The 22,132-nt window shown below is 34.5% G+C and overlaps 2 protein-coding genes across 2 annotated transcripts; one reads left to right on the top strand and one right to left on the bottom strand.

Annotated features, from left to right (window-relative positions):
- Positions 1 to 3,870: 3,870 nt before the first annotated feature.
- On the top strand, positions 3,871 to 8,617 carry TPR3 (Tetratricopeptide repeat (TPR)-like superfamily protein). Its single transcript, XM_039050834.2, has 8 exons — positions 3,871 to 4,309; positions 5,189 to 5,282; positions 5,367 to 5,417; positions 5,533 to 5,706; positions 5,932 to 6,111; positions 6,339 to 6,458; positions 7,147 to 7,280; positions 8,089 to 8,617. Exons 1-8 carry the CDS (start codon positions 4,143 to 4,145, stop codon positions 8,162 to 8,164), a joined length of 996 nt encoding a protein of 331 aa, XP_038906762.1. The 5' UTR covers positions 3,871 to 4,142; the 3' UTR covers positions 8,165 to 8,617.
- Positions 8,618 to 13,433: 4,816 nt separating this feature from the next.
- Positions 13,434 to 15,690, bottom strand: LOC120067833 (protein IQ-DOMAIN 19-like). Its single transcript, XM_039019425.2, has 4 exons — positions 14,827 to 15,690; positions 14,510 to 14,749; positions 13,751 to 14,368; positions 13,434 to 13,645 (listed from the first exon to the last, which is right to left on the bottom strand). The coding sequence occupies exons 1-4, from the start codon at positions 15,286 to 15,288 to the stop codon at positions 13,625 to 13,627; spliced, it is 1,341 nt and encodes a 446-aa protein (XP_038875353.1). The 5' UTR covers positions 15,289 to 15,690; the 3' UTR covers positions 13,434 to 13,624.
- Positions 15,691 to 22,132: the final 6,442 nt, after the last annotated feature.

Genomic DNA, 22,132 nt, shown 5'->3' with positions numbered 1-22,132 from the left:
AGCCTTTCTTAACCATACTTTTATATCCCCATGATCCCTCTCATTCGAATGTGATATCGGTTCATTCATGTACTCTTCTGAATTCAGGTCGTTACATGCTCACCAGCTTCTGCTTGGTTCATCCCCGAACCACATCTTACTGGGAGAGGTTCCGCTCTGATACTAACTTGCCATGCCTTCTCCCGAGCTTATATCTTAAGCCTGGAAAGAGACGTGAAGGCAACAAACATTACCTTTTTGTAACATCTACTGACAAGACTTGTTTTCCCATTACAAATCACAGTTGAGCTATCTCATTAAGAAATATTTTATACAAGACATTATCATTTAATAAGTATAAAATTACAATGGTACAATGTGTCTGAACGTTCCTATTACAAATCCCGAGACAAGATGATTTCCATAATCATTTTGTCAACTGGTTCTAAGCACAACCCATCATCCTCTTCCTAGTACCTATGCCGGGGGGAGGGAGGGATTAGGAAAACATTTGGAAAACATTAGCTGGAAGGCTCAGTGAGTGGTAAGTTTGAATTAAAATGTTTTTGTATCACAACATATGCAACCATAGAATGTATTATCTCAGTTGGTAACTAAGACGAAGTTGGCATGATCACATGATCCTCCAAATATGCAACAAATCATCCATACTCCAGTTTGAGGAAACAATTTCCAGTATCACACTCAACCCACCGAATGTGCACATGTCGAAAATTCCCACTAGACATACTTAGGTACGTTGACAATCCCAACCAGATACACTGACCATTCCAGTCATACGTCCACAAAGGTATGTTGACAATATCCCGAGTATAATTTCTAGTTCCCAATTTTATCAAATGTCCTCATGTAACGACCTAAGTTCAGGAGGGGTACATGAATGAACTGATATCACATCTGAATAAGAGGGATCCTGAGCACAAGAAAGTATGGTTAAGAATGGCTTAAAGGAATTGAAAATCACTACCTATACCAACAAGGTGCACAACAAAGGCAAGCGAGGATGAAGTAGCCAGGTCGCAGGGGAATGTCGGGGAATGTCGGGGCCATCAGGAGTCGAATCCTAGTCTAAATCCTGGGCCTGGGGCGTTACATGGACTTAGGTTGGGTTGAGGTGCGGGTGCGAGCTTGGGCGTAGGAGATGATGATGGACTGGACGAACCCAGAAAAAATTTGGGCTGAGATGATAAACTGGATATTTGGTTCATCAAGAAGTTGAACAGGGGTAGTGGAGAGGTGGCTGAACGGGATGAAAGGGGATCAAACTAGGTTAAAATTGACGGGTTGAGATCAATATCTTGCGCTGAGGCTTGTTGTGCTTTTAATTCATCAAAACCCATCCATTAAATGGGAGCAGAAGCTCATTAAACATTACATGGCATGAAATAACTATGCAGCCAAATTTCATCATACAACACGCCCCTATTGTAGTGAAGAGCCAAGAAAAACACACCTCTCACTGTGAAATTTGAACTTGTTAGATTGACATGGATGACTTAGCATTCACAAGAAGCTAGGTCAATCCCCAGAGATCCATATGAATTAAGTCAGAAGAGAAAAAAAAAGCATGAGATACTGGGTTTGAATTAGGTGAATTGTGAGCTTTGCCAAACTGACAAGCCTCACAAAAAGCAAAACTTTTATTAACATCAACTCTCAAATTACACTGTTAATAACTTGCAAGTATTCTGACAGAGGGATGGTCAAGCTTATTGTGCAATAAAGTAGTCATGTTTATATTAACAGAAAAAGCCATGTGAGAGGATTGTGAACTGGTAGAGGCATTGTTCCATTGTCCTTTGCCTCAATTCCAGTTTTCTTTGGTTTTGGAATTGGAATTCTAATTTTCTTGATGTTTCTAATTTTGGTTCAAACTCAAACCAGACTGCAAATCGCCTTGTACCATGTTTACAAGGGAAAATTGGCAAGGAGAGATAAATTGGACAAATTTGATTCCATCATGAGTTATGCTCCAACCAACACTCATATGAGGGTAAACATGATTAAATATCAGTCCAAAATCCTTGAATTGATATCACTACTAGATTATACTCTTCATCTGACCCAGAGATTACTTGTGACTAGGGTTGATAAATTTCCTCGCGGGGTCGGGTCGGGGCGAGGAATCTATTTTTTCTCTCTCTCTCTCTCTATATATATATATATTAGGTATTTAACTTTTTACATTTAGCCTAGTTTTTAATTTAGCTAAATCTAAGCTCGACTAAAGTGTCCAAGCCCAAACCAAAGAGAATTTTAGTAAAAAAGATTTTTTTTTTTTTTTTTTTTTTAAAAAAAAGGTCCTCATGGAGAAACAAAAGAGGAAACGGGGAATGAGTCCCTGTGGGGACCCTTTTCCCCGATGAGGAATCCCTGCCCCCGTCCTTGCCTTCAAATGGCGAGGACATGGGCGAGGATAAGGGTAAATTCCCCCATCAAGGACGAGGACAGGGAACCTTTCCCCACCTTGCCTTGGCCTCGTTGCCAACCCTACCTGTGACACAAGATCGCTAACAAGAATAGGACTAACAACAAGCGCAAAAACATCAAAATATCTTTTTATAAGAGTGAAATAATCATTCATTTTTACAAACATTTTCAAGTATGTTAAAAGAGATGCTTCAAACAGTTTATCTATACCTTAGATTATACTCCAAGCAACTCTTAAACGTCATTCCATAGATCTCTCAAAGTTTCAAAACCCATCATTTGCATCACAATTTCTTGAGACATGGAATTTTACATCCAATCCAAAATGAGTTAATCCATAGCAACCCAAGCTTTGTAAGCTAGATTTGAAACTTCCTCTTGTCACTACGCTCGAGCTTGAGACCATATCTGGACTTAGGCCACTGTTCGACACCTTGCTGAGGATTTTGCTAGGGCAAGGTTTTTCTCCTATCAAGTTGCCCTCTAGCATGTAGCTACAAAGAATGGGCCACACTAAATTTTAGCAAAGAAGAAAGTTCACTCTATCTATTTTGATAGAGATGATTTGGTTTAACAACTGGTGCAAGGGAAGACTAGACATGTTTCCAGAGGCAACAATGGGAGATGGAGTAGACAACTAGAAATGAACATGTAGTGATCGATAGAGGCTCTCATACCAACTTGATATTTAGAGATGAAAAGAAGAAAGACAACTTGATAATTTTTCTCTTCTTGTAGTATTATTGATCAAGAATGCTCTGCTTTCTCCACGCTTTAAATAATGGGAGGCAGACCAAATGTATACACAGATAATGAATGATAAATCAAATAATAAACCGAATTAAGCATTAGCAATCCTGTTGTGAGAAGGATAACAAACTTTAAACCACAAATATTTCTTGAAGCCTTCCTCAGATCTCAAATGGAACGCTTCACGTCAGCTCATTGACTTACTAGGTGGATTGTTTTGTTGTTGAATAGTCATATCCTCAATATTTTGAACTATGAGTTTGATTTCAGTTGTACCCATAACTTCTTTAGAGAAGTTTGAAGTTTGTTTAAATCAATCCTTACCGACTCTTTTCCTTAAATTCATGGACAGACACTTAGAAATCAAATGAAAAGTAGACCTAAAACTTAAGTACTAAATAGAAGCTAGACCTAAAATTAGGGATCAAAATTGTATTTTTTTTTTCTTTGTAAAAATGAGCCTAGTAAGCCAATAGGAGCATAGCTCAACTGACATAGCGTTCGGACTATTGACTTTGAGATCAAAAGTTTGAATCTCCCACCCTACACTTTAATTACAATACATTTGTGAAAAAAAAAATGAACTTATTAATTCATATGCTCTCTCCATAGAGATCGAAGGTTCGATCTCAGCAATGGGTGGAAAAAAACAAAAAAGTATTTTTCGATTGAATTAAACATGAATTAAACATTTGAAATATAAAAGAGTAGATTTGTGAAAACAAAAATCCCAGCTTTATTCCTCTTCCTCTTGAAGCTGTCCGTGTTTAGTTTCTACGCTTTCTTCAGTTCACGAAAAAAAAAGGAAGAAAAAAAGAAAAACTTGAAATTTCGGATTTGGAAGAAAGAAAACGACGCCCCAAGGAATCTGCCCTTCCGGCGAGTTGATTTCTCTTTCTTTTTCTGTAGTTTCTGTTTGCGCCACCGATTTCTGTGGACGCAAATTTGAATACTGAGTAACAATGGCGGAAGCAGAGACAGGATCAGCTACAGGTAACAGTGGGGGAGGACCGGAACCGTCGCTGAAAGACAAAGGCAATGAGTTTTTTAAAGCTGGGAACTATCTCAAAGCTGCTGCACTTTACACCCAAGCTATCAAATTAGACCCTTCGAATCATGCTCTATATAGGTATATTCCCTCTTTCCTTTTTCTTTTTTTGCTTGCTTGATACAGTTTGCATAATTAATCAGAATGTTATTCTTAAGGGGTTTTGTTTTGGCACTATTCTGTTGATTCTGACTACTGGGATTGGATGTGAATACAATATTTCTTCTGATCTAAGGATGTTGTCTTAATTAAGAACTCAAATGTTGATCTCCCAGTATCTCATTGACAACATTAGACTATATACATAATGGGTTGGCCTAGCATGCTATAAGGGCCAATGGGTACAAGTCATGGTAGCCACCTGCCTAAGATTTGAGGTTAGGTGGTTGTGTTCCCGGGAGAATAATTTAAGTGTGTGCAAGTTGACTTGGACAGTCATGGATGTCAAATGAAGAGATTCCATTCAATTCAAGACAGATTAATTTTTAAGTAGAAGAAAGTTGCACACTTGTGGATAACATAGGCCAACATCAACTGTTCAATCTGCAGCATCTTCATTTTCAATTGCAGGAATTACAAGAAACTCATAGTCGATGGTAATCATACTGAAATTACAAAGAAAATTAAGGAAGGATTGAAGTTTCTCCCACTCTCTCAATTATACTGCCATTTAGGTGCCACTTTAATACATCCTACCATTAGCTATTAGGTTGGCTCACTACCAAACTAAAAATGTTTCCAACTGATTCAAAAATAAGTTTGTTCTGGTGTTTACACTTGTTATTTACTTAATCTAGATCATTGGCTGACAGCACAGAATGTTAGATCTCAAGACTTTGTTTAGAACCTAAAAACTTGATGTTGTGAACATCAGACAATGGATAGTTTTGCAATCATCGTACTTCATGCCATGTGCTTGTAAGAAGTATAAATTGAGCTGATGTATTTTTGGTTTCCCAGCAACCGTGCTGCTGCATTTCTGCATCTAGTTAAGCTTAACAAAGCACTTGCGGATGCTGAGATGACAATTAAATTGAGTCCACAGTGGGAAAAGGTAACAAATTCGATTCCTTGTATTGTTTGAGCCAGATCCTTTTCGGTCCCTTTCGTTTAACTTTGTACTTTTGATGTGCAACAGGGATATTTCAGAAAGGGATGCATATTGGAAGCAATGGAAAAATATGATGATGTACGTGGAATGCTTCCTTCCTTTTTCTTCCTTAGCAATGGTCCTGTCAATGATGATGTATGATCGTTGCAATTACTGCTGAATTTTTCTGACAGTTCAAATTTTCTTGTTATAGGCCTTGTCTGCATTTCAAACGGCCTTGCAGTATAATCCACAAAGTGCAGAAGTCTCCAGAAAAATTAAAAGGGTTTCGCAATTGGTGAAAGATAAAAAGAGGGCTCAAGAAGTGGAGAAAAAGAGATCAAATATAGATATGACAAAGCACTTGGATAAGCTGAAATCTGAACTGGTGAGCTGCATTCATGTAACTGATGCTCATTTTCACAGTATATACTAAAAATATCTGCTAGGTTATGAAAATATCTGGTTTCCATGCTTCAGCAGTGAATTTGCTGATGACGTAGGGATATACCTTTTCTTTCAAGGGTGCTCACCGGCCACTGAAATTAGCTGTTTTTTTTTTTTTTTTTCCATCCTGAAGCGTTCATTAGAATCAGTGTCTTTCTATATGCAGTCTGAAAAATATGGCTCTGAAGAATGCTGGAAAGACATATTTTCTTTTCTTGTTGAGACTATGGAGGATGCTGTGAGATCATGGCATGAAACTTCTAATGTGGACGCCAAAGTGTACTATCTACTCGATAAGGAAAAGACGGATACTGAAAAATATGCTCCAATCGTAAACATCGATAAGGTGTTAACCATCTACTAATTGCTTCTTCATTCCATTTATAGTTATATATTGCTTTTTGTTCTGTTTCTTGCTTTGATTACATTAAGTTAATAAAAGGGTTTTCTCTTTTCATGCCTATTATTCTCGAAACTCTAATGTTGAGTCTAAATTGTCTATTTGGTTACTAGAAGAAATACAAGTACTTTAACCATTCTATACCAACTACTTCTGTCTTTTGTGCTATGTAGGCATTTGAATCACCCCACACGCATGGTGATTGCTATCAATTTTTGAGAAAATATGCCGAGGATTCAGTCTCTCAAGCAGCATGCTTAGTAACTCCCAAAAGCTTGATATCTTACCCACAGGTGAGGTTGAATGCCTTTGTTTCTACATTGCCATAATATGGTATACCCATGAGACTCTATTTTTCTGTTGTCATGATAAAATATATTCTAATAATTCACTTAGTTTACTTGGTTGGTTAGGCCACAGAATCAGCTCATATTTAACAAATAACAACTCTACCATTTATTTCGTGTGAGATTAATTGAACGAGTAGACTTACTATTTTCATCGAGAAATCTTTGGTGGTTTCTTTTCTTTCCTTTGAATATTCTTGAAATCTCTTCTAATCTTTTCCTTAACCCTCTGAATCTTTTCCTTTTCTTTTCATGGTGGTATCTTGATAATCTATCAGCCTATGTTACCAATTCATATTTCATATCTTGTCTGTGGACTTTCATATCACTCCTTTTCTCCTTGGTAGAGGCTATAGTTCTTGTTCAAACCAGAAGACTCCCGAGTAACAGTGTTTAGTGATAGAATCCAAAGTACTGAAATGATATTGAAAGATAAAAACTGTCCCCTTTAGAGCTCACTCAAATCGAGACCAACTATACTCTTGCCCACTTTCATCCCCTCTCACTTGTTTTAATCTACTCCTTCGCCTAATTAATAATATGCCTTTTACCATCCTATTAGCATTCCTCACAATTATCCCTAATGGTATTTCTAACATTTAATTGTGATTCTAATAATAAATACTGTTTGCAGGTCTGGAAGGGTCAAGGTTCAAGAAAATGGAAGCATGGACAGTATGATGGTTTCTTCGTTCAGCTTGAAACACCTTCCTTAAGAAAGCTATGGTTTGTTCCTAGTTCTAGTGAACTGGGACGACCATTGTGCCGGTCTCTCTCTCTCTCTCTGTCTGCTGTTACACTTCAGTGTTTTATCTGCATATAATTGCAATTATTCTATGCAAAACTGCCATTAAGGAACAGAATCATTTCTGCTTGCCTGGATTGCATAATTTTGTTTGATATGGAAAGTTTCCCCGATTTTCATGTGCTTTTCATGTGTTTTGATTTCTGTGGTTGCAGTCTGTCACTTCTTATTAACTTTGGAGGTTTTGTTACTCATGTTTTACGGCAAACTTTGGTGTTGTAGGCATACCGGGAAATGGGGAACTAGAATACTCCCCAATAGTTCAATAATAAAACTAATTTCAGAATGATCTTCGTGGACATGAATCAGTTTTTGTCCACGATTTAGCTGTCGTCCTTTGTCCCTCGAGTTAATTAACTACTTTTATGGTTTTTCATCATATCTTGCTAAAAAAAAAGTTATATTGTAAATTTAGATATCGTACGCCCTAGCAAACATCTCCAAGAAAGTGAAATGCTAGAGAAGAATTATTGAACATTCTTAGGTTTTTTTAGTTTCAAGTAATATCACGTTCATTTTTACTTTCATAAGAATTATATCATTCATATTACAATTTTCCAAATGGAACCTAATATTTTTTCATCCATAGACTATATATGAATGCTAAGTTTTGAACAATACTTTTAGGATTCAATCCCTATTTCCTTGAGTGTGTTGAATTTTCTCACCCATAGACTATAATATCAACATTCATGTAAACTTTAGATCTGTATCCTTGGTCATAGATATCCATGTCTTGTTTTCGTACTTTCTGACTTTGATCATTTTCAGGGATCCTGAGGTTCTGGATATCACTGCCCATGAATTACTGCCGCGCATATTTAAAGAAAAGCTGCTAAGCACTTAGACCCAGCAGCAGCCAGAATTAGGTTCGAACTTTTCATGATATTGTCATTTTTTTTCCAAAGATCGCATTAATGACAAAGCTTCGTACATCTTCCATCACTCTGAGTTTAGAAGGCCCTTTCCAAAAGGTTTGCAAGTATTTCACATTCATACCATCCCCACACAGATTTGAACTCTGCAAAGTTTGAAAACTGAGACATGCTTTGGTTTTTTCAGACCATGGAGATTCTTTCTGTTGTACGATTGCTTTCTTGTTTAGTAGTGTCGCTGAGTGCTTTAATTCTTTAAGCTTATCTTAGATTTCATCAGGTTTTGTGTTAAATTTATATCTCAAGAAGACAGTTTTTTTTGGTCTGTAGTTTTGTAAAATGGAATGGATCGCTGTTTTTTGACTGCTTAAGATAGATCATCGTTGCCCATTTATTATACATGGTGTGGTTTTGTTTCTTTAGAACATTGTTTGCAGTTTGTCAATGGCTATTCTCTTTGAACTGCATCATCTTATCCATTAACAAAAGAATGAAGTTGAACCCCCTTTGGTGAAGACGAGGCATATTAATGCCCAATACTTGCCCCTTTTTTTTAAAAAAAAAGAAAAAGAAAAATACAAGAACAAAGAAAGCAGACAACAAATCCAACCTGCGAGACTTCTCATCAAGAATTAAAAGGAAAATACTATTTGGGAAAACCTCTTTCGAGATAACCAAAAGAACAGCCTTGAGAGTATGTCAAAGCTGTAATAAGCATAGACAAATTTGTCTCGATTTCTTAATCTTTGAGAAGATCTACTCTTTGTTTCTTGTCAAACGGTTTAATTTTGTATTAACCTAATTGTTATATTAAATTACAAGATTAATCTCTGAACTTTTAGGTTTATGTCAAATGAGTATTTGAAATTTAAAAAGAATCTTATAGATTTTTGAACTTTCATTGTCTAATAAGTTATTGGACTCTAAAAAGTGTTAAAATTATTTATTTTCTATTTAATAGGTCATTGAAATTTGACATTTGTATCGATGACCTATTCAACCATTTTAAAAATTTACGAAGCTATTGGATACCAAATGAAAATTTTAGTGTCTAATTAGATGACAAATTTTATTTTATGTCTAATTGATATATTAGCTTACAAAATGTTGAACATATAATGGATTTATTGCTAGAGTAAACTAACAAGTAGTGGAAGAAATCAAAATCAATAAACACTCTAATTACACTTAATTTGAGTTTAAAAACATGTAATAAAACAATCTTCAAAAGAGGGTTTCATGAACATATTACCTTTGATGAAAACCCTTCAAATTCCAGCTGGATTATGCAAATTTGTTCTTCAATCTTTCAGTAGACTCCCAAAAGGATTTTCTCTACTATCCTCAGCCTTGGATTGTGTGGTGGAAACACTTAATTGAGATGAATCAGGTTGAGAAGAGAGAGTTTATGAGAGCAGAAAAATAACAGAATTTTTGCAACAATTTTAGCATGCATGAAGCTCAAATTGAAGTCAAAATCTTCAATTTATTGTGCAGGACCATGCACTTCAGGATGCAAAGTCGATGCCACTTCAATTTCCATGCATGCGGTGGATTAGTAGGTGGAAAAATCAAAAATTGGATTTTCCCACTTTCTAATCTTTAATCCATTTTTTTTAAACTAAAATTTGATTAAATAAAACTTAGTTAAAATTGATTTTTCAAAATTTGATTTTTAAATTAAGTTTTATAATTTTAAAATTTCAGAAAATCCAAAATTTCAATTAATCAAATTGGCAAATTTTGAACACAAATTTTAAAATCAAATTTCATTAAATTGGATAATTAATTAAACTAATTTAATTAATTTAATTTAATATCAAATATTAAATATTATATTTCACTTTATCTATTTAAATATTTTTGAACTCTCCAATTTCGTTTAATTTCAACAAAATTAAATGTTTTAATTGTATCAAATACAATTAATCAAAACCCTAATTGAATTTGGACACTTCAAATTCAAAACCCTAATTTCGAATTTGAACATTGCAAATCTGCTCAAGTCACTAATCCAAGATATAATTTACGAGTTAGTAGAGAGATCTTATGAACCTACAGATCATGAGCTCCAACGATTTGAGATTAATTGGCTAAACTCTTTAGATCAAATTAATCATTATTTGTAACTACTAAGACACATCACTATAGGTCGATAGTTGCACTCTCCTCACTATAGATATATTTCTGTCTACTTTAACCATAATCAGTAAGTCAATCATTCACAGGTTGTTCTTATTTACAGTTAGGTCAAAATTACCATTTTACCCCTATAAATACATCTTGCTCCTTAAACTCCCACTAATCCTCTATTGAACAATTCGGTTTATAGTCCAACTAATAAACCATGTGCCTCTCGATGATGAGAGGGCGGGGCCCGTTGTTGAAGACTAGGAATCAGTACTTAAGAGAATAATCTATCTATTAACCCTAACCCGAGTAGGAGTGAATTCCATCTTACAAAACTATATCCCCAGCTATCTATTGGTCTTATTCCCAGAGTGGGAGACTTATTGAGTAGTGTTGTTGGACTACTCTCACCTATGTAGATCAAAGGATAATCCCGAATAAACAGGAGTTCATAGTTAGTTGATCAGGATTAAGATCGAGTTACCCTAGGTCATCGAATTTGAAATAGTCAGTTTTAACAGTAAACGGTCGTTATAAAGAAAAAGTGACTATTTCGAGGTCTGTTTCTATGCAAACTCATTGCCTAGGATGACCCCACTTGCATGTCCCATATGAATGATTTTGGGATCACATCATTAGTATCAATATACAAAGTGGGTTGCATCCAATAGTGTCACCAGGATGAAGTACCAAATCTCATCCATATACTTATAGACCATTTTGGCTATATACTAAAACTTGATTCACTTTGATGTCTCCGCATAAAGTTAAAGTATTCATATTATAGTCATGGATTTGTTTACTGGATATTAATAACAGAATGCAATATCCATAAAAACTCAATAATACTTTTATTGGTAAATAGAATATGTTGTCAAGATTTACGAACTACGAGTTTTAGGTCATTCCCAACAATCTCTCGCTTGGACTAACACTCCAGTGAGATACAAATATATATCAATATATAATGTTTACATGTTGAGAAAATAGAGAGAAAAATACAATAAACTAGGGCATCTATATACCCTCGATATTCTCTCACTTGCCCTAGATTATGAAGTTCGTAGTCCTAGTCCGACCAGGTGGCCTTTGAACACTTTAACAGAGAGGGTTTTCATAAATGGATCAACAAGGTTATCTTCTGAGACTATCTTCGTGACTATCATGTCTCCTTAGTGTACTATCTCCCTAATGAGATGGTACTTTCTTTCGATGTGTTTTTCATGTTTGTGGCTTCTCGGTTCCTTTGAATTGGCAACTATTCCACTGTTGTCGCAATACAGAGTGATGGACAGATACATATTTGGAACTACTTCCAAATTTGTCAGGAACTTGCATAGCCAAACTGCTTCTTTAGCTGCTTCGCATGCAGCTACATATTCAGCTTCCATTGTGAAGTCAGTGATACAACTCTGTTTGATGCTTCTCCACGCTATAGCTCCTTCGTTGAGAGTTAAAATTGATCCTAAAGTAGATTCCTTAAATCTACATCAGTCTGAAAATAAGAATCAGTGTATCATGTAAGGATCAAATCCTTAGGCCCATACACGAGTATATAGTCCCTCATTCTCCAGAAACACTTAAGGATGTTCTTAACAACAGTCCAATGACTATGTCCAGGGTTAGACTGGAACCTGCTGACAATTCCAACTACAAAGCATATGTCAGGACATGTACACAACATAGCGTACATCAGACTCCCAACTGCTTATGAATATAGAATTCTTTTCATTTCCTCAACTTCTTGAGGCTTCTTAGGACACTACTCCTTTGACAAGGGCGGGACCCCGTTGTTGAAGACCAGGAATCAGTACTTAAGAGAACAACCTATCTGTTAACCCTAAGTCGAATAGGAATAAATTCCATCTTACAAAACTATGTCTCCAGCTATCTATTTGGTCTTATCCCTAAAGTGGGGGGCTTATTGAGCAGTGCTGTTGGACTACTCTCACCTATGTAGATCAAAGGATAATTCCGAATAAACAGGAGTTCATAGTTAGCTGATCAGGATTAAAATCGAGTTACCCTAGGTCATCGAATTTGAAATAGCCAGTTTTAACAGTAAACGATCGTTATAAAGAAAAAGTGACTATTTCGAGGTATGGTCTTATGCAAGCTCATTGCCTAGGATGTCCCCACTCGCATGTCTCCACATAAATGATTTTGGAATCACATCATCTGTATCAGCATATAAAGTGGGCCACATCCAATAGTGTCACCAGGATGAGTTACCCAATCTCATCCATATACTTATAGATCATTTTGGCTATATACTAAAACTTGATCCACTTTTATATCTCCACATAAAGTTAAAAGTATTCATATTATAGCCATGGATTTGTTTATTGGATTTTTATAAAAGAATGCAATATCAATAAAAACTCAATAATACTTTTATTGATAAATAGAATATGTTGTCAACATTTATGAACGGCGAGTTTTAGGACATTCCCAACATTTATTAAACACAAAATTAAAAACTAAGGGGTGTATTTGACCTTTTCAGAACTTAGAAACCTATTAGATGATAACTAAGTTCACTGACCTACTCACTTAAATATGAAAGGTTACGACTTAAATATGAAAGGTTAGGGGCTAACTTTCTAATTTAATCTTATTGTTATTAAGGGTTTCTTTATTTAAATTCATTGAATGCAAAATGAAAGCCAAAAATGGTATGGTATGAAATACCTTCTGACAAGTGACAACTAGAATAGGTTTCCTTCATCAAAGGAAACTAGAATAAAACAAACATGATTGTTGCTATTTACTAAAATTATTACCAGGTGCTTTGTATGATGACTTTATTTGTTTTCTCCTAATGTTCTTTTCTTTGTTTTTGTAGACGACCCAATTCTGAAAACAATGGAAGTTCATGTTTCTTTTCAAAATTATGAACGTGTTCAAAGTGATTTTGCAAGCAAATTTTCAAAATAGCATTTGGAAAGTCTTTGCAGTCTTTTAGATCAACTTCATAAGTGGAATTCAAAGCACAATATTTTAGACTAAAAAAAATTGTTATTTTCCACATTGCAGACAGTTCTTACCAATATTTTTTTTTCCCCTTGTCCTTGGATTCTAAACTTGGCAATCATTGCAATAATAGAGTGATTACTGATAATGGCAGGCTCCTCATTTCTTTAAACATTAATCTAAACATGAAATAATTTGAACTACAAAGTGTGAAGGACATAACTCAGACTGCTGCAGTTTCTTTACAATAACACTAAATAAGTTAACAAAAGATCATAGAAAGTGATTCCTAACATTTACTTATACTATTTAGTTGCTGTAGAATTTCTTTAGTACCTGTTTCCATTGCCCTATAACCAGAGGAAACAAAACAATAAAACAAAACATCCCCATCAGAAATTGATTATAATCATGAACTTTCATTAGTTTGGATTTAAAGGAAGTTGAAAACTTACTTCACATGTAACAAGAGATCTGTAGTTTGTATTTGTGAGCAGTGTACTTGTGGAACCACATTCACTATTATTGAGCGAACTTGTTGATTTGTCAAGCTTCATCAACAATGGATACTGCAAGTCTTGAGCGGCGCAACCTAGGAGAGAAGACGATCGCTGTATCTGCACGGCCTTCAAGATGTTCTTTGCTTCAGTTGATGCCTTCCTTCTGCTTGACTGCCTCTCGAATGATTCAGGCCTTGCCTTAGGCGCACTCTGCGACCGAGCTTTCGCTCTTGAAGATTCTGTATTGGCCATGTAACTTGGGAACATTGGATATTCAAAGGACAGAGATTGCATACATTCTGATGTGGGAAAACCAATAGGACTACTTTTTGTGGGGTCAGGTTTAGACTTGGCCAAGTAATCTTGAGGGCTGCTTTGTACAGTGCTGATGGAATAGTCCTCGAAATGGCGGCTGCAACCTCGTGCGTCGATGTCGGTTAGAGCAGATGGTGGTTGTGAGACATGGTGTGAATGATGTGTGGCAAAGACATGTTCATAGTTTGTCCTGTTCTTAGAGCCTCGTTTGTATTCTCCATGATCCATCTCCACAATCTTAATATTTTCCTCAGCAACCTACAATCACAACATTGGAAATTGATCTGTTGAAGTTCCTACTTTACTGATGTTTCAAGCAACTTCACAGTTAAGCTTTGCAGGTTTCAAATGAAAAGATCCAAAATAGGGAAAGTTTAGGCAGAAGAAAATGATTGTTACATGATTGGCATAACCAAAATGATCTTCATTAAATGATTCAACGAGAAACGGTTGTCGTTGATATGAAAGATTATTTGTCACTTCAATCATCCTGATCCTTTGTGCACGAGCTCGAGCCTGCACTATGATCAATGCTTGCATACACCGGAGAGTAGCTTTAGCCTGTTTTCTAACGAGATGACCCCTAGCCAGTGCTTGCAACTTCACCAATCCTCTCAATGCCCGGAGTGCTTTTCTTGCCTACAACATGATCATCAAAGAGAATGGTAAAATGGTAACACAATTTGCATATCCAAAACAAAATAAGGAAAATTTACCAAATAAGACCGGAAGACTGATTGAATCTTGATGGCAGCAGCCTCCTCAAATTCAGTAGCTTTCACATAGGCAACTTCAGTTAGCCGAATTGCAGTAGCTGCAGCCTGTGCAGCAGCCACAGCAGCATCAGCAACCTCAGCTTTTGCCACCACCATGGCCAAGTCTTGCTTCTTATTCTCCTCATAATCTACATCCATTGCAGCCTGTGCCACAGGCATTGATGTGCTAACCATCTCAAGAGGGAATGGGAATGAGTCTCTTGACGACACCAACACCGCCGCTGCAGCCGACGGTCTTCGGAAACTCCATCGTTTTTTCTCCTTAGGATTGTGTCGGATTGATATCGGGGTGGCCGGATACTCGGAAGTAGTCGAAAAAATCTGATTACTTGGGCATTTTTCCTTCTCTTTGTCTTTCTTTCCTGTCAGAAAGTTCCTCAGCCATTTGCTCGTCTTTCCCATTTTCTCTCTCAAGTAATCTCAAACATAAAAGAAACAAGCAATTAATAAACCATTTATAGATCTCTCTTGAAGAACAGCTCCTTAATAAGAAGAAAAATAGTCTGTTTTCCCCCTTCTGCCAAACAACCTTATATTATATTACAATTTCATTGTCTCTTTGCCTTCTTCAACTTCCTTTTTTACTATGGGATGACATGGATTTGGTGTATGCTTGAGGGGAAAGAAACAATGAGAGGAAAAACTCCATGGAAGATAAATTGAACAAGAGGCTTCTTAGTAATTAAATGAATCTTAACTTCTCCAAATTGTCCTTATAACAGCAGTTGCAGAGTTAATGAATTGTATTGTGGCCTTGTGGGTTGTACAATTGACCACATGGGAAAAAGGGGTAAAACTAAAAGCAAGAAGCTTAAGTTAACAAGTGAAAAAAAAATATTAAGCATGTGAGAGTTGTCTTTTTTGATCCAATTTGGGAAATTGGATTCACAAAATCAAGATTTTTCATTCTTATTCCAACCATTTCTATCTCGAGAAATGTCCATTCAACCATAATTTCATCGACGTAATCAAATCTCTTAAATTCTCTAAATACCTGAAACAACGTGGGGTGATGATCAAAAATGAAAATTAGGACTCATATATTACCACATTCGTTCCAAATAATTTGTGGGGTCCGTATTGGGTATGACTATGGGAGTACATGCACTCAGGCTTTTGTTGGGAGCTATAGATCCCAAAGTAAAGCAAAGGACATTAAAATACAAAGACTCGTGTTTGGTAGAAGATGGAACAATGTGATGTGGCAGAAAATGCTTCCCATGGCCATGAAAGTGGTTAATTTTTTATTTTTTATCCTGTCACTCACATGGGTTGTTCACTTATTCAAGTGTTTTTATTCTTGGAAACACTGTTTTAGATTTTGTCTCCATTTCCTCTCCCATTTCTCCCTATCTTATCTTATTCTTCACTTCTTTCCAATCTAAACCATTTCTAAATTGAACTCAACCACTCAAATTCCATCCTCTTCTCTTCTTTATTTAGCTAACTTCATAATTCCTTAAATCACTTTTCCTTCCAAATCACATTTCTCAATGGTTTTTGAGCTCAATGTCTGATTTTTGGACCCTTTTAAACCCTTTCCCTTTTGGTAATGTCTGCTTCGGGACCGCCTCGAAACTTTGCTTTGGATTTCATTCAAAACACTTCATACTAATAGAAATAATTGTTTTCACTTATATTTCATAGAGTTCTCCTTTATCTAGCCAACATGGTAAGACTTTCGAAACATATACAGTAAACAAAAGTTTAAATTATTTCAACTACATTTATTAAAGCAAGGAAGATTTATAGTATATAAATAAGACCAAAATCTCGATTGGTATGAAAATTTTCAAATGAATTACGTATATGAGCTTAGACCTAAAACTTGTAGACGATATGATATCATAAAACTGTACGAGTTTAGAGAGAGTCGTTATCTTAAACTATTGCTCGAAAGAGAATATATTATCATAGACGAGTTTAGGATCTAACATGCCTATCATGTTTGATTTTAGGGTAGAAAAAACAGGGATTAGGGGAAAATGTGGACTCATGAAGGCTTGCTAGTTCAAATGGAGGTCTCAATTAATGGGCCCATAACGCAAATATTTGATTGCATGTGAAAGAAAGATTTGTCGGTTGAAGAATGTTAAGTTCTTTATATATCCTTTGATTCCTTTCTCCGTTTTGTCTCAACTCTTTCTTCTCTCTCATGATACTAGAGGTTGGGATTATTTTAATCTAACCTTTCAACATTCTCAAAGGTGCATTCAATTGGGTCTTTTTTTTTTTTTTTTTTTTTGAGAAAAAATAATAATAAATCATAATCATATATGGTGTAAATAATATTCAATTCACGTGTAACTACTAGATTTGAATAATATTTTCTAATTAGTATTACATTTCTCTTTTAGGCTAAATTATATTAAAAAAAAATTGTATTTTATGTCAAAAATACTTCTGAGCTTTCAAAAATTTCAAAACGGTCTTTAAACTTTTACAAATCGTTCAAAAATATCATCGTCATTAGGTTAACCTAGTGTTTTGTTTCAAGAATACCAATGGTCTTTCAAAAGTTTCAAACATACCCTATTGTATATGAATAGAAAAAATTAATACCTTATTGTAAAAATATTATCTTCCAAACAAAATTTAAAATGTATTTACTGTATATCTATACCCGTCAGCTTCTCTTCCATTTCCTCTCCTTCCCCCTCTTTAATCTTTGACCTAACACTTCTCTATTCTTTCTCTTTTTTCTTCGGTCTCTTCTTCAATATACCCTTTTACTCCACTTCTTGATACTATTTGGCCTTTGTGTATCTCAAAAAAGAAAGGAAAAAAGATGTCCTCTTCAGTTAAGGTGTATAGACTACAACAAGAATAAAGAGAATAATGAAACCTTAAACAAAGTTGTATGTTAGTAGATTAGTGTGTTGTGTTAATAGCCAAATATGTTCTTTTTGTATTTGGCTATTTATCATTTTGGAAGTGTGGAGATTTTAATTTTAGAATTTTGTGAGATTTTGTGGGATTTTATATTTTAACTTAAAGTTTTAATTTGTATTTGGTTGATGAGAAAATTGGTGTAAGTATTGGACAAATACGAAAAAAAAAGAGTATATATGAAAAACAATGTGACTATATAAAATTTGTTTTATAAAATTGGTTCTTTTCCAATCCAAGATAAATTTAAATAAATTGATCGCTATACTACTTAAAGGAGGGGCTTTTTTTTAATTTTATTTTTAAGTTTTAGAGTATTGAGACAAAGTTTGAAATTTCAAAGATATTCTTTAAACGAGGTATTTACGATTCCATCCATATATTAATGATAATAGTATTTTTTTTAACTTTTTTTAAAGTTTAGAGGTATTATTAAAACCTTTAAAAATTTAAATGTATTTTTAAAATAAAGTACTAATGGTTTTTATCCAAAACTAATTGTAAGAGTATTTCTAAATTTTTTTTTAGTTCAAAAGTATTATTGAAACTTTTGATTTTTTTATCAGGTCTTTCTTTCAATTTAACCCCTTTTTTTTTTAATTATAGTTATCGTATGAATAATATCCAATGTTAACTAAAGGAGAAAAAGATCCACATATATCGATGCAACTATATCAAAGGACAATATTTTAGTGGTGTGGGGGAAAGATCTAATTATTCAATTTATTTAATTATTGTAATTACATGAGCATACCATAAAAGAGATGCGAAGTATGAATGTAAATAAGCACACAATATTTTTTTTAAAGTGACTCAAATTTCCAACCTACTCCATAAATATATGGGGTAAGTTCAAGAATAGTATATTTTTTTAAAATAATAACAAATATAGGGTATATAAGAAAGAAATTACAAAAATAAGGTGGAGGAAAAAAGTATTGACAAAAATAAGGTAGCAAAATCGTGTACCGGTATACGATTTTTATGTCAGCTAACAAACTCGTGGACGAGTCCATATTTTTATTATTTTTTTATTGTTTTTTATTTTAGTGGATACAAAAGAGAACAAATCTATTTGAATTTCACCGTAAAACAAATCTATGTTAAAAAAATAGATCCTCCATTCGTGGCTAGAAATGTGATTCAATTTTTATTTTACTTTTAAAAAATTTGAATTTTACAGTAAAAAATTCTCCAAAAATAAAAAAAAAAACACTAAAAAATAAAAAAAGAAGACAGAAATGGGAGAAAATGTGGAAAAAAAATAGATGTAACCTTAATTTGATTCAATTTTTATTTTACCGTAGGCCTTTAAGAATTTGAATTTCATACTAAAAGATTCTCCGAAAATGCAAAAAAAAAAAAAAAAAAAAAACACTACAAAATAAAAAAGATGACTGAAGTTGGGGGAAAATGTGAAAAAAAAATAGATTTAGTCTTAATTAGTGGCTAGAAATTTGATTCAATTTTTATTTTAGGGTAGGCCTTTCAGAATTTGAATTTCACGTCCGAAAATGGAAAAAAAAAACATTAAAAAAAAAAACAGAAGTTGGGGGAAAATGTGAAGAAAAAATAGATTTAGAATTAATTCGTGGCTAAAAATTTAAAAATTCAATTTAATTTTTATTTTACACCGGGAAAATGTGAAAAAAAAATAGATTTAACCTTGTTGCTAGAAATTTTTTGAATTTCATAGTAAAATATTCTCTGAAAATGCAAAAAGCTACAAAAAAAAAAATATAAGAAAACGAAGGGAGAAAATGTGGGGGAAAAAAATTTAGCCTTAATTCGTGGCTAGCCTTAAATTGTGGACAGGGTACACGATTTATGTGTTGATTCAAAACTCGTGGACCGGGAAAATTAAAAATATATTGTAGTTTTAAAAACTATTTAGAAAAATATGGTACTTTTCAAACTATTTAGAAAAATATTGTTTTTTTTTAATAGGTCGAGGGTTCAAAATTCGACCACCTTTAGGTTTTTTTTTTAATTATATAAACATTCGACCTTCTTCTTTCTTTTTTTGTTTTTTTTAATTTTTCATTTTATAAAAAAATTTCTAAAAATATTTTATTATTTTATTATTTTATTTAAACTCTAAAAAGAATAAATTAAAAAAAATAATATCTCATAAAAATAAAAAAGTGTAAATTAAAATATCTCATTTATATAAAAATAATTACAAAAATCAATGTGTCCCACAAGGCAGACGTCGTCGATTTCGAGCTAGTTGTCGTCGTCGACTTCGAACTTGAAGTTACTCGGGTTTTTCTTGATGTTGTTCTAGCACCTCTGCATACGCTTCATAATATAAATATTCATTATGCTCTCCACGACCCCGACCATGTCCATGCACGTATGAAGACGAAGGACTAGCCTCTGAGTCATAATGTCATGAACCAAATGCTGGCATCATCATCATCGGACTAACATAATCAGTTTGACTCTGCGTCTACATCATAGGGGGCAACTCTTCCATATTATGGGCAACCTCATTAAACTCATCCTCTTCCCGAACAGGTCCTCTACGTCTAGGAGCTGGTGGAGGAACAATAGGTATATCGTACATATAATGTATTTCCTCCATATAGCTTTGGTTGTCACTACATATAGCAAGAACCTGGTTCGGATCATTCGCAACCTCACGAAGTCTACTGTTGTTCGATCTCTGTGAATTATAAAACAATTAGATAATATTTAAAATAAATTTAAATTAAAAAATAATTAGATAATATTCATTCATTTACCATATGACCCATAGCTGCTCCCGGACGAGTGACGTAGTGTCTTGTAATATTATTATACCAAGGAATATATTCTTGAATGACATCCCTGTCAAACTGTTCAAGAGAAACTCCATTGCAATAAACCTTGCATGATAGTGCCATCGCACTACCAAATGTGCAACTTTTTCGAACTAATCTCCAGTCCTTAAGTCAATATCATGCAATAGGGGTTCAATATTACAAGACGATGGGACATCCTGCTGAAAACCGAATTGTCTCATCACCCTGGAAGATGTCACTCACCAATGTGAAAACATATGAGAGGACTCATCGTCCGTCATATGTTTTGACCATACGTACAAAAATTAGGCAAAGTATGCATAATAATTTTGTACGGCTCCCAAATAACCTGAAACACAAAATATTATATTAGAGAACATTAAAGACAAATACAATAAAAAATGTGTATAAAATAATCAATTAGGTTAAGTGTAATGTATCTGATCAGGTTGAAGCAGATCAAACATGTATCTATACTGCTGACTACATTCGTGGCTGTCCTAGTCACACAAAATTTGTCTCTCCACCTAAATTTTTAAATTGATAATTTATAATCTAAATTAACTAGATCAGTGATATAAAAATTAAATTGAATTAAAACAACATACCGAGAACCATAGACTCGTTCAGCTAACTGAGCGTCATTAACATGTTGTAGTTGTGGAGCCATTGTTGGAAATCGCTTCCAAGCCCATAGTTGCAAAAGTATGAGAGATCCAGCTATCTTTCGAACCTCAGGTCTTGTTGCTTTGCATAGTTGTTTATTTAACTATTCCAAACATGCTCCACCCCACGAATACTGGCCCGCATCATAGAGGTTAGCTAATAGTGGCAGGAACATCAAGTGAACAAAATGACTTGATTTATCGGAAAACAGACTTCCACCCATCATTTGTAATATATATGCTCGCGCATATCTTATGACGGTTTCCTCGTCTGCATCATCTGTTAGCTCATGGAATTTTGTTCCTAACCATATCAAACTTAACATCGATCCTTTAATCTTGTCAGCAGGTGGAGTCGCATCGAGGTACAGTTGACAAACTTGTGACCAGTCATCGTACATCACTCTGGTGACCGGCTCACCGTCAACAGGTAACCCCAACAACACTTTTATGTCTTGTAAAGTGATAGTGCACTCTCCAACAGACATGAAATGTATGCATCTCGGCCTCCATCTCTCGACTCAGATGCCAGTCCAACTGAATAAATCCCAATCTGGCAATCCCATAGAATCTAGATGTACGCAGTAGTGGTAGTATTCGAGGGTAGAGTAGGATAGTGCACTGAAGAACTACCTCTCGACACCTTCAAGATATTTCTCCAGTAGTACGATCTCGTCATACAACAGATGATCGATGAATGGACTGGTCGTACAAAATCAACAAGTCCTGGGTTTAAAGCCATGATCTGAAAGAAAAAAAATATTTATTTCTCAATTAAAAAAAAATTATTTCTCAATTAGAAGAATAATGTACAACTTAATTAAAAGAATAATGTACAACTTAATTAAAAGAATAATGTACAACTTTATAAATTATAATAAAAAAAATTTAATATACAATAAAAGT

The sequence above is a fragment of the Benincasa hispida genome, chromosome 12, assembly GCF_027475165.1.
Source record: "Benincasa hispida cultivar pf3 chromosome 12, pf3_genome.v1.1, whole genome shotgun sequence".
NCBI classification, from domain to species: Eukaryota; Viridiplantae; Streptophyta; class Magnoliopsida; order Cucurbitales; family Cucurbitaceae; genus Benincasa; species Benincasa hispida.
The sequence above is the reverse complement of the archived record's forward strand: the minus strand, read 5'-3'. Positions and strand labels throughout refer to the sequence as shown.

What these genes read in the sequence shown, in the direction of transcription:
- TPR3 (XM_039050834.2), top strand. Translation starts at nt 4,143, where the DNA reads ATGGCGGAAGCAGAGACAGGATCAGCTACAGGTAACAGTGGGGGAGGA. An exon ending in TGAGTCCACAGTGGGAAAAG is followed by an intron (nt 5,283 to 5,366) that starts GTAACAAATTCG and finishes GATGTGCAACAG; the next exon opens with GGATATTTCAGAAAGGGATG. An exon ending in CAATCGTAAACATCGATAAG is followed by an intron (nt 6,112 to 6,338) that starts GTGTTAACCATC and finishes TGTGCTATGTAG; the next exon opens with GCATTTGAATCACCCCACAC.
- LOC120067833 (XM_039019425.2), bottom strand. Translation starts at nt 15,288, where the DNA reads ATGGGAAAGACGAGCAAATGGCTGAGGAACTTTCTGACAGGAAAGAAA. An exon ending in ATTTTGGTTATGCCAATCAT is followed by an intron (nt 14,369 to 14,509) that starts GTAACAATCATT and finishes TTGTGATTGTAG; the next exon opens with GTTGCTGAGGAAAATATTAA. An exon ending in GATCTCTTGTTACATGTGAA is followed by an intron (nt 13,646 to 13,750) that starts GTAAGTTTTCAA and finishes CTCTGGTTATAG; the next exon opens with GGCAATGGAAACAGGTACTA.